Source organism: Terrapene carolina, unplaced genomic scaffold, assembly GCF_002925995.2.
Source record: "Terrapene carolina triunguis isolate 2854851 unplaced genomic scaffold, T_m_triunguis-2.0 Scaffold68, whole genome shotgun sequence".
Taxonomy (NCBI): domain Eukaryota; kingdom Metazoa; phylum Chordata; order Testudines; family Emydidae; genus Terrapene; species Terrapene triunguis.
In genome coordinates this window covers 1,740,395-1,753,045 of record NW_020664419.1, presented here as the reverse complement: position 1 = coordinate 1,753,045, position 12,651 = coordinate 1,740,395, and the positions used below count along the sequence as shown (strand labels likewise).

Here is a 12,651-nt window from a genome sequence, read left to right as displayed (position 1 = left end):
GTTTATTGCCCTTCAAACAAGTCTCCACTCGGTTCGGTTGTGTTTGTCTGAAATCAGAGGGCTTAATTCTCATTCGCCTTCGCACCCCTTTGCAGCTCTGGCAGGGGAGAGGGGCCCTCGGCCAAACGAGAAGCTGACCCTTTGGCAGAAGAGAAGTCAGGGCAGAGATTCCCAGCTGTCCATCATCACAGCGCGTGAATGTTTGAAACCAAGCCCGGGGAGCTAGATTGTCAAATGCCAGCCCCTCGTGTGCATCCCTCTTGGCAGCAGTCCAGGGTTTGCACCTGAGCCCTAAAGGGCTAACAGCTTCTCTCATCCCAACTGGATTTCAGTGAAACAGGCCCCGTCACGCCAGTGAAGGGCCGAGATCCTTTTAAAACGTATGTCATAAAGGCCCCAAGAAGCTATCCCTTCCAGCCAGCTTATTCAACTGCTGCATGCCAGCGTGAGGAAATTACCATGGTGTTACCGCCTGGGAGCTCTGAAATCTACCAGCTCTAGCATCCAGGACTTTCCATTATTATTATTGATTTGCACTGCGGTAGCACCTACGAGCCACGGTCGCTGACCGGGGCCCCCTTGTGCTTGGAGCTGTACAAACCCGCTCTTAGATTGGCATCGCGCCATTGGCAGATGGCACGTGTTCAGAATCTGGCTGCCTTCAGTCCAAAGAGCAAGAACCGTGATCACGGGGCTGAGCCGGGCGTTCTCCAGGGCTCGAGTCACCTGAGCTTTCCTCCTTGCATTTGCCACCCATGGAAGATAGTCCCCTCCACCAGCTGATTTCATAGAATATCAGGGTTGGAAGGGACCTCAGGAGATCATCTAGTCCAACCCCCTGCTCAAAGCAGGACTAATCCCCAGACAGATTTTTACCCCAGTTCCCTAAATGGCCCCCTCAAGGATGGAACTCACAACCCTGGGTTTAGCAGGCCAATGCTCAAACCACTGAGCTATCCCTCCCCACGTCCCATGATTCTCGCTGCTTGCCCTCTCCCAACCTGCAGGGCCCAGCGTCTGCAGCAGCGGAGGAGAGAAATTGACCCCTCCTTTGGCTCAGCTGTGGCCCCTCTGTGCTTAGATCTTCAAAGGGATTTAGGCACCACTGATTTCAATGGGACTGAAGTGTCTAAATACCTTTGAGGGTCTGCGCCTGGGGGGACGCATAGGCTGGCGTGGAGAACTACAAGAGCTATGTAGCATACTAATAATATTACTTGGATAACACTTCTCCACAGAGCATCATAATCACGTGACTTGCCCCAGCTCACCGAGCCAGTCCACAGCAGAGCTGGGTAAAGAACCCTGGTCTCTTAACTCCCAGTCCTACCACAGCAGCTGCAGCTGGGAGCAACCAAGCTCTGAGACCTAGGGTGACCAGACAGCAAGTGTGAAAAATTGGGACGGGGTGGGGGGGTAATAGGAGTCTATATAAGAAAAAGACCCCAAAATCGGGACTGTCCCTATAAAATCGGGACATCTGGTCACCCTACTGAGACCACAACTGTGCTCTGGGTAGGCAACTTGCATGTATTCCCCGGTTTTAATCAACAGTGTGAATTACTGGCTGGCGTCACATGACAGAGCAGGCCAGAGTCTAGTGCAGCCCCACAGAAATCTGAGCCCTAAACCTGTAGGAGGAGAAGGAAAATCAACGGGGAGAGGGAGCCACTGATTTCAGTTGTGGCTCTTCAGTCTAGGTCATGGTATGAAAGCTTCCGATGACACCTGGCCAAATAGAGGGGCCATCTCTACATTCTCTTTTCCTATGATGAGGCAGAGTCCTGGGGCACTATGCAGCTAGAGAGAGAGACAGATGGCCGGACAGAGAGACGGATCATTGAAAATATTTAGTCCCTCTCTGATATTCTCCCTGCTAATATCAATATGCCCCTTCTGCGGATACCTCCGCCCCTTCTATTAACCCCTTGTCCCCTGCAGACAGGGCTGCCAGGGCTCCAGCTTACAGGGTTTTTTGCAAAGAGGATACGGGGCTTGATCCTCCCACTGACTTCACACAGGTGTGGAAGCCTGCTCCAGGCTCTCATGTGATGCAGAGGGTGTGGATGTTCTGATTAACAGTGAATGATGCACGTCAGGAGGCCATTCCCTGCCTGTGCCCACGCGCTGGCTGTACATGCTGAGGCAAGGCGAACTGAGCGTGCATTGCTCCAGCGAGCAGGGAAGCTGTGTGACACGGACGCTTTGAAGGCATCAGCATGGCCGACCAGCTGACGGAGGGGCAGATCGCGGAGTTCAAAGAAGCCTTCTCGCTCTTTGACAAGGACGGGGATGGGTCCATCACCACCAGCGAGCTGGGGACCGTCATGCGGTCGCTGGGGCAGAACCCCACCGAGGCCGAGCTGCAAGACATGATCGGCGAGTTGGACGACGATGGCAGCGGCACGGTGGACTTCCCCGAATTCCTGTCCATGATGGCGAGGAAGATGAGGGACACGGACAGCGAGGAGGAGATCCGGGAAGCCTTCCGGGTGTTCGACAGGGACAAGAACGGCTACATCAGCGCGGCGGAGCTCCGGCACGTCATGACCAACCTCGGCGAGAAGCTGACGGACGAGGAGGTGGACGAGATGATCAAGGAGGCCGACAGCAACAGCGATGGGCAAGTCAACTACGAGGAGTTTGTACGGATGATGACAGAGAAGTGAAGAACTGACTTTCCTGGTACCGCGTTCACTCATTCATTTGCTTCCTTTCACTGTAACCTACCTGTCAATGGTCCCTCCCCTCTTGCCCAAGGCCTATGCATGTCTCTGCTGCTCTGTTGGTTTCTTCCCCTGTATTCTATTACTTTATTCTAAAGGCTGGCTGTGGCTTACCCTGCTTGTTAGCTAAGCCCTCTGGCTCATCTGAAATTTAGCGTCTCTGGTTACACATCTGGTTTATGCCTCTTGCAATAATTAGGTTTCCTTTAGACCAGGCGGCATCTGGCATTGGAGCCTACGTGTCCCAAGGACAGTCAGCAAATGGAGCCCGATCCTTCCGGCCCTTGACATCAGTGACTATCCCTAGGAGCAGGGATTCCTCAACAGGGCTGTGGTTTTGCAGGATCCCGTCCTTGGCAATTTGCACAGTCTTTCAAGCCAGATCCAGACCCTGCTTCTGCCACTGGGTCCATGCAAGCAGAGCCTCACGCTGAGGCCGGACCCTGCTGAAGTCACTGGGGCTCCATACGGGCACGAGGGTTCACTTGCATGGATATGGATGCAGGACTGGGGCTGTCTGCTCATTATTAGTTTTTAAAAAAGGACCAAGCCACAAATCTGTGTCTTGATCTGGAACTTCCTCCCCCCGGAGTTCTGGGACACCTGTTGTGAGGGTTGGGTTCACATCCACAGGCACTTGCCTAAGGGGAGTTTCATTGTGATCTTAGCTGGTGTCTGTCTGTCTGAGTTTGTCTTTGTGCAGCACAGAAGTGGGTTCTGCTGGGCTGGGTAGAAGAGTAAAACGCAGAGGCCAGATTCCATTTGAATTTGGACGCTAGACGCCAGCGAACATGAGCAAAGACGAGCTTTTGGACTCCCCTAAGAGTTGCTGATCCCTGAGCCAGCTGCCTGAATTGCAAAATGAAGACTGACTGCATGAGCTTCTAGGGCACTTTTCTCCAAGGAATTTGTGGCCAGCACGGGAATACACCTGAAAGAAATCTTTGTATTGCTGGCACTGCCTCTGTCTTATGCCTGATGGTGCAAACCCTAAGGGAGGGGGAGATGATAGGCGAATAAGTTAGATGCTCATTTCCTCTCGGGGGTTATTTGCTTTTTAGGAAACGGGAAATTTGGCAGTTAAGGATGCACACAGTAGATAGCTACATTGGCACTGTGAGTACAATTTGGGCGCCGCTGCAGTTCCCTACAGATGTCGGTTGTGGCACTGCACTGTGGTCCATTCAAACGGTTATCACAACAATGGGAAGTGTAAAGCTGCAATACTGCAAGACGGGTGTCTTGTTCAGGTACAGGGTTGGCCATTCAACCTGGGGCCCCAAGGAGAGAACGTCACAGTGGGATTCCCTGGGCTTTGGATCTCATGATCTAGGGTGACATTCCATGTGCAGAACACCACAAAAAGGCTTCTAAGTCAGGTCCCACTTGAACTCACAGGCCCTGATCCTGCAAACAATTATGCACAGGCTTTACTCACAATAGGACTTTGCTAGTCAATGGGACTAGTCGTGTGGTTAAAGTTAAGCCGGCGCGTAAATGTTTGCAGAGCGGGGTCGATAAGGCAAAATGGGATGTAAGTGGCACATAGGTCTCTGTGGAGGCCTGGAAATTCACCCCCTGGGAACACCAGGAATGCTGCTGTAATCCTAATTACCTGCTCAGCTGATAGAATCCACTGTGTTCACCTTTTTTCTGTATACCGCCAGGCTTGTCCCAGAAAAATATTTCCTTCTGTTGTGTCTGTGCTGCTTCCATTTTCTGTAGCCGATCGTTTTCAAAAGGATCCGCTTCTGGTGCAAGCTCCCCCTCCACTCGTCCAAGTGGTAGCTTTGTTTTCAAATAAAAGCATGATTATTTGCTTCCAGAGAACTTTCAGTGCTTCCTTTTCTCCACTCCCATCTAGAACCCAGAAAAAGCGTTGATTGCATGGTACTAAGGATGGGCTCAAGCTGCAAACTTCAAGGCTGCAGCTTGGTTACCAGGCTGCTTGGCGTAGGCCCTTTGGCCTGAGGGAATGTGCATAGGGCTGGGAGCCAGGAGCCAGAGTCGCCTGAGCCTTGTTTATTTCTACCAGTTCAATGTGGGTGTAAAATGCTACCGAAGCAGGATTTGCTGATGCAAATGACTACACATGGGGCAAGGCAACAGTGATTCAGATCCCAGGAGTTCTTACGCTCACCTCCTCCACACTCTCTAGCTAGATAGCAATGCATCTGCTGAACAATACCCCATGGGCTGATTCCCCCCACCGCAAACACTGAGGGGGTTCAAAACCCGTATCTGTGGTTGGCAAATGGCCCCTCTCTTCATAATGAACCAAACCAAATGCCCAAACGCCAAAGATCCGCTAACTTCAGGGCGTCTGAAATCCAGATGCAGCTCTGGAGTTGGCATCGAGGTTCCATCCCCACCTTAGAACCGGGGGTTTGGGTTGGGGGCAGCCCTATATAAAACAGAAGGAGGAAGACTAGGGATGGAAGGTTTGATGAGTTCTTCAAAATAGGCTGGTGCACAGTTCCAGTTAACAGGGTGGAGTTCAGGGCACAGAATCATAGAAATGTGAGGTGGGACGGGACCTTGAGAGGTCATCTAGTGCAGCCCCGTGTGCTGAGGCAGGACCAAGTAAACCTAGACCATCCCTGACAGGTATTTGTCCAAGCAGGCTGTCCTTGAACACCTCCAGTGATGGGGATTCCACAACCTCCTTTGGACGCCTGTTCCAGAACTTAACTATCCTTGCAGCTTCAAAGTTTTTCTACTATCTAACCTAGTTCTTCCTTGCTGCAGATTAAGTCCATTTTGTCTTGGCCTACCTTGGGCGGACACAGAGAACAATTGATCACAGTCCCCGTTATAAGAGCCCTTCACATATTTGTTATCAAGTCCTCACCTCAGACGACTTTTCTCAGGACTAAACATGCTCCGTTTTTTTAGCCTTTCCTCACAGGTCAGGTTTGCTAAACCGTTTATCATTTTTGTCGCTGTCCTCTGGACTCTCCCGTTTGTTCACATCTTACTAAAGTGTGACACCCAGAACCAGGAGCAGCAGAGCCTTCCCAAAAGTGGGTGGGCCAGGGCCCTGCCCCCTCCGTGGCTCTGCCCCGACCCTCCTTTCCCCCCCCCCAAAGCTCCGCCCCCCCCAGCCAAGCCAGGAGCCAGAGCAGGGCTGGGGAACCTGGACCCTTCCACCTGCCCGAGGTGGGGGACCCAAGAGCAGCCCCTGGCCCATGTCCCCCACCCTCCAGGCCCCCCGCCCAGGACAGGTGGAGGGTCCGTGGCTCACGCAGCTCTTACCCTGACCCGGCTCCAGCCAGGGGGCAGGGCCTTGGAGCCGCAGCTGGGCCATGGGCTTCAGCTGCTGACCTGGCCGGGGAGCAGGGCCTCAGGGAAAAGAGGAGGGGCAGAGAGTGGGGCTCATGGTGAAAAGTCCATGGGTCCACTTTCAAAAAATGGGAGGGCCATGGCTCCCTGGTCCCTCTGTTCTGGCGCCACTGCCCAGAACTGGACACAGCACTGCAGCTGGGCCTCACTAGCGCTGAGTAAAGTGTGACAATTACCTCCGGTGTCTGACATACGATACTCCTGTTAATACACCCCAAAACGATGCTAGCCTTTAGCCAAACCGTGTCACATTGTTGACTCATATTCAGTTAGTGAGCCACTATAACCCCCAGATCCTTTTCAGGAGCAGTACTGCCTTGTCAGTGATTCCCTGCCTTGTGTTTGCGCATATGTTTTCCTTCCTAAATGTGGTACTTTGCACTTGCCGGACCAGTTCTGCAATTTGTCACGGTCGTTTTGAATTCTAATCCTGTCCTGCAAAGGGCTTGCAACCCCTCCCAGCTCGGTGTTAGCCACACAGTTTAGAAGCGTACTCTCCGCTCTAGGAAACAAGTCCTTAATGAAAATGTTGCATAGCACCGGACCCAAGACAGACCCTGGCAGGTATGTCCTCTGAGTGTGACAGCAAACCATTTATAATCACTCATTGAGTATGGTCTTTCAACTGGTTATGCACCCACCTTATAGCAATTTCATCTAGACCACATTTCCCTTGTTTGCTTATGCGAATTCATGTGGGATTGGGTCAAAATTCTGACTAAAATCAAGATAAGAACATAAAAATGGCTATACTGGGTCAGACCAAAGGTCCATCTAGCCCAGTATCAGTGGCCAATGCCAGGTGCTTCAGAGGGAATGAACAGAACAGGTAATCATCAAGTGGTCCATCCCCTGTCGCCCATTCCCAGCTTCTGGCAAACAGAGGCTAGGGACACCATCCCTGCCCATCCTGGCTAATGGCCATTGATGGACCTATCCTCCATGAACCTATCTTTTTTGCACCCTGTTAAAGTCTTGGCCTTCACAACATCCTTTGGCAAGGAGTTCCACAGGTTGACAGTGTGGACAATCTGTCTACTGCTCCCCCCCGCCCATCCCCGAGGCCTGAAAGCTGAAACAATCCCATGGAGAGAGCCGGCAAAGGTGAGGGAACAGACTGATGGAGATGCCATTCTGGTGAAGACCCATTCGTGTCATTTCTCTGATGGATACCAGGAGCACTGGTTAGGAGGAAGAGAGCAGATTGCAGCTAATCTGGTTTTGTGGTTAGGACACTGGCGGGAGATGCAAATTCAAGTGCTGGCTGCTGTACACAGGGGCTCTGGAGCAATTTTGATAGTGCAAGGACTGGAAGTCATTGAACATAACTGTAAAACATGCAGTTGCTATTAATACTTCAAGCCAGGGGGCACCACACCAAACACAGCCTTTACAAGGGCTTGTTTGGGATCTCTCACAGCCCAAATGAGAATCATGGCCCTCCACCAAACAAGCCACTTTCTAGCTGTACAAGCTGGAGGGGTCCTGCTGCACCCACAGTACCCCTCATTCCAGTGCTCCACGTCTGACACACTTCCTGTGAGGCCTTGCACCAGCCATTGAGGGGCAGCTTTTCAAATTCTCATGGTTGCGCTTGGAGCCCGTTTTTCCAAAGAGCTCAGCTCCCAGCATGCTGGCTGAACACTTTTGAAAACCTGGTCCTCATTCGCTTTGTGCCTCAGTTTCCCCCTCAGAAAGAGAAGGCTAATTATAGCACACAGCCTCACCAGCAGGGTTAGGGCAACTTCATTCTTGTTTCCAAAGCACGCTGACACCTTCAGCGGAAAGAAACTATTGTTCTAATTATTGTTACCATAGGTGTAACAAGGGCAAATGACACTAGTCAGTAGCGGATCTGGGAGAGGAATAAGATCATGAGAACAATTCCTTCTCAAGACATTCCAAGCAGCTCATCTTCTCCTGTCCTCCCTGCTTGTAGAAGACAAAATAAAATCAATACTGATCATTACAGTTAATACGGCCCCCAGGTGCCCTACAGAACTAACTGGAAACAGACAACCATGCACAAAGGCATCACACTTTTAACAGCCCCGGGAGGGAGCCGGTGACTTCAAACAACATGAAACTGGCAAACAACAAAAGCAAAATGCAGCAGCATGCCTGGCTGTGCGACACATCCAGGGATTCGCCTCCCCCCCACCCCATGTACCCTATGCAGCTGGATGGGGGAGACAGAGGCAGAGTGGAACGGCGCCAGATGTCCATGTGGGTCCAGGTGCTGAGGCAGAACTGAGCAGCGCGGGGTGGCTGGGAAGGAATGCAGTGGGAGGCACGCTTTACAGCTCCTCCAGGGTGAAATTCTGCCCATGCAAAGGGCCGGCGCAGAGTCTATGCATCGTGGGACTTAAGAACTGAGCTAGCCCTGTGGTGGGCCACTGGGCCAGTTCACCTTAAAGTCTAAGGGGGGATATGATAGAGGTCTATAAAATCATGAGTGTTGTGGAGAAAGTGACTAAGGAAAATTTATTTACTTGTTCCCATAATACAAGAACTAGGGGTCACCAAATGAAATTAATGGGCAGCAGGTTTCAAACAAATAAAAGGAAGTTCTTCTTCACACAGCGCTCAGTCAACCTGTGGAACTCCTTGCCTGAGGAGGTTGTGAAGGCTAGGACTATAACAGGGTTTAAAAGAGAACTAGATAAATTCATGGAGGTTAAGTCTAATGGCTATTAGCCAGGATGGGTAACGAATGGTGTCCCTAGCCTCTGTTTGTCAGAGGGTGGAGATGGATGGCAGGAGAGAGATCACTTGTGTCTGTCCAGCTCCTTTTAAAGTCCTTGAAATGATTCCCATCGAGTTCACTGGGAGCTGGAGCAGCAGTGTGGTCCCCTGGCTCGGGAAGGCAGCAGACCACAGAATATAAACTAAGGGGTCTTCTGTATAGACAATTAGCACACGGCACACTGGAGTGTAAATCCACAGCGCACCAGCCTGCCGCGCGCTACTGACCGCCTGACCAGGAGTAGTCCCAAAAGTCGAAATGTCCGTGGCACGTCACGGTCAGTGCTACCAAGGGTCGTTCAAGGATCTCATGAAATCACCCTCAGACCCAGGAAGATCTTGGTGGAACATCCATTACGAATGTAATTAACATCCTGATGAGAGAATGCTGGGAAACGCACCAGACCAAGGGAGGGCATCCAAAACGTCTTCCACAGAGGACTCGAATGGATACTCTCCACTGCACAGGGCCTTTGCCGGCCAGCGGCACAGGGGCGAGGTGCACCCTGTGGGAATGTCAGTGTAGAGACCTCCAATCTGTTCTTCAGTGCTGGCCAAGAGGACGCGTTGGCTTTGGTGCTGTCTGGTCCGTTGTGCAGAAAGGCCTGAGTGGCACAGCTCAGATGGGGAGCTGGCACACGGGTTAGGAGAAAAGGGAGCGCAGTTTTCTCAAAAGACCCAGAGCCAGCTGCTATTCACCGTGTCCTGGGCTTGTACAACCCCTAGTACAGTAGGGCTGCCGCGCGCTACCACAACACGAATAGGAAATAATAATAATAATCACTAGAGGGTCGCACACTTTGTTGCTTCTGCTGGCCGAGCCCAAGAGCTGTTTGTCTCTCTGCGTTCCCCACCCCCCGGGTGTCCCCTCCCGTCCCCCTCTATTTCAGGGACTCCCTGCAGCCCCTCCACCCCCGTTCCTCAGACCCCCCCATTCTGCCTCTGTGGGCTCTCAATCCCCCCTTTCTGGCTATGCTCCCCAGGCCTTCCTTTCATGCCTCCACATTTCCCAATGCCACCCTATAGCAGGGCCCACTCTTATCTCCCCTCTGCAGGAGTTCTGTATGACCCCCCCCCCCAGCAATTCCCTGCCATGCTAGGGGCTCTGTAAGCCCCCTAGGCCCCCGTTACTCTCCCAATCCCCCTTCCCCACTAGGCCAGGGTCCCTTACTCTGCCCTTTTCCCATGCCAGGGGTTCTGTGTGCACTCCTCTTATTTTCTTTCTTTCTCCTTTGTTTTCTTTCAGGATGCCAACATCTGAATCTCCAATGGTCCCATGGCAGAGCTGAGATGGGGTGTTGCTGGGTTGGAAGGTGTTAACGGCCGCCATTAACTAGTTCTTTGATCTAGACAATGACAGAGGTGACTGAAGCTGCTGGCTCTGCTAACCAGATACCGGGGGCTCCATGTGTCCCCCATTTCTCCCTTCCTGTTTTCCCCTGACGTTCACCCAAATCCAAAAGGTTCCTCCCCCGGATGGCTAGGACACTCCCTGAAATTTTGCAATCGATTGGAGGCGGTGTTCAAGGTATCGTGTCCCACGGTCCAGACAGACAGTGAAATACATAGGGTGAGAGTCAGGGGAACTGACCTGAATAGCTAGGGAGGAATAAACTGTCCACACTGGGAGCGATCCGGGAATAACTCTGTCGAGTTACATTCACACCTTGCCTTATTCTGGAATAACTTCGCCCTGGAGACAAGCCCTTAGGCCTCACGAGCTTGGTCAACAATAACACACAGGCCTCTCTTAGCGTAGCTCTGTTCCCTCACAGCGATCTGCCTTAACGACCTAACTGTCCCCTCGCCCACCAGCTGCTTGATGGAGCAGACAGCGGTGCTTGGCTGCCTCGTGAAGCCGGTGCTTGCACAAGGCAATCGGCCTTGCAATGACATGTCCCCCACGGTGCTCTGAGTGCTCCAGCCCCAGTGGGAATAACCCTCCGCTCCCTCTCAAAGCAAAGAGCTGGTGTAACCCACACACCTGCTGGGTGTGGTGTTCTGTCCCCTCTAGTGGCACCGAGACCACTTTGAGATGAATGAGTCTGCTACAGTCTTAGCTAGGGGCCAGGTGGCTTTTAGCTCATCCATTTAGCTTCAGAGGTCCCAGGTTCAATCCCGCCCACTGACGACCAGGGTCTGTCGGTGTTACGCTTGCAAGGGCGGGTGCGGTGTCAATGAAAGCCGAGCTGACCAGACTGGAATACAGCCAGAGGGAAATCTGGATCCCGTTCAGGCCCCGTCCTGCCTTCCAACAGCCATTGAGTGTGCAAGGCATGCAGGGGGCAGAGCTTTACTGTTTGCAATGGAAGCGATGGCTAAGGAGAAAGGCCTGAGCCATTTTTTGACCGTTGGCGTTGTGGGCACTCGTGTTTGCCTTTCTCTCCTGCGCGCACACATCCTGTTCCAGCTTTCTCGGCTCCTGCCTGGACAGGATCCGGCACTTAGATAATGAAGAGGGTGTGGATGGTCTCATTTCTCTCCATGACTCAATGTGCACCAATGAAAAGTGTGAACCGTGTATTGTTCTCCGTCTCCAAGCCGCTGTTTCATCCCTGGGCAAGGGAGTCACAGGAGACTTCCCCACGGCTTGGCTATCTACAAACTGCAAGGAGAACTGAGTGCAGGTTGTTTTGGCGAGCACGGAGGCGCGGACGCTTTGAAGGCACCAGCATGGCCGGCCAGCTGACGGAGGAGCAGATCGTGGAGTTCAAAGAAGCCTTCTCGCTCTTTGACAAGGACGGGGACGGGACCATCACCACCGGTGAGCTGGGGAACATCATGCTGTCACTGGGGCAGAACCCCACCGAGGCCGAGCTGCAAGACATGATCGGCGAGTTGGATCCCGACGGCAGCGGCACAATTGACTTCCCCGAATTCCTGTCCATGATGGAGAGGAAGATGAGGGACACGGACAGCGAGGAGGAGATCCGGGAAGCCTTCCGGGTGTTTGACGAGGACGGGAACGGCTACATCACCGTGGCGGAGCTCCGGCACGTCATGACCAACCTCGGTGAGAAGCTGACGGACGAGGAGGTGGATGAGATGATCAAGGAGGCCGACGCAGATAGCGACGGGCGATTCAACTACGAGGAGTTTGTGAGGATGATGGCCTCAATGTGAAGATGTTTCCTACTGAACATGTTCAATTTCTGGTGCAGGAATCATAGCTTGGCTTCTAGCTCGCCCGCAGAAGCCAAAGGACTGTGGACGTACAGACACTTGAACTCCAGCATACATATTTCCTCCGTGTGTGGGAAGCAGTCTAAATCCGAGGGAGCCACGGTCACTTCGCAGTTCAAGTGGGGGGGACCCCGGTCATCTAGTCCTAACTCTGCCACTATTTTACTGGGTAGCCTTTGAGTTTCTTCACCTCTCCACGGTGTTTTGTTTTCACCACTTGTACAAAGAGGAGAATACTGTGTACCCACCTCTGTTAGGTGGCTGTGAGAACCTGAAATGGAAGAAGTTATATAAGTGCTATTATTATAGGCCTTCTCCTCCCTTTGTCTTACGATCCCTGCCCTTGTTTGCAAACATTGCTTGTGTTTTACGCTGGCTCCTGTCTCTAAAGTTATCTTGGGGGAGGGTCACACAGGGGAATAGCTGGGGTCCGGTTCAGGCCCAGCCACACTCAACGGTGGATTTCAACTCCATCAAAGACAGTTGTCTGAGGGGACTCAACCGGGGCCCAGATACCATGGCGACGAGTGCAGCAGAGTAATCCGAACGGCATCGTGAGATTAGCAGGTGCATGAATGCCAGGCGGTGTGTGTCCCATCTCTGCATTCTGCCTGGCTGGAGGAGCAAAGCTATTGCTTGTAACTGGGGGGGGCAG

At 52.5% G+C, this 12,651-nt stretch overlaps 1 protein-coding gene across 1 annotated transcript; it reads left to right on the top strand.

Annotated features, from left to right (window-relative positions):
- Nucleotides 1–2,219: 2,219 nt before the first annotated feature.
- On the top strand, nucleotides 2,220–11,936 carry LOC112107019 (calmodulin-like protein 12). The gene is made up of 4 exons (XM_024200542.2): nucleotides 2,220–2,641; nucleotides 6,512–6,534; nucleotides 11,355–11,372; nucleotides 11,479–11,936. The coding sequence occupies exons 1-4, from the start codon at nucleotides 2,220–2,222 to the stop codon at nucleotides 11,934–11,936; spliced, it is 921 nt and encodes a 306-aa protein (XP_024056310.2).
- The last annotated feature ends 715 nt before the right edge of the window (nucleotides 11,937–12,651 follow it).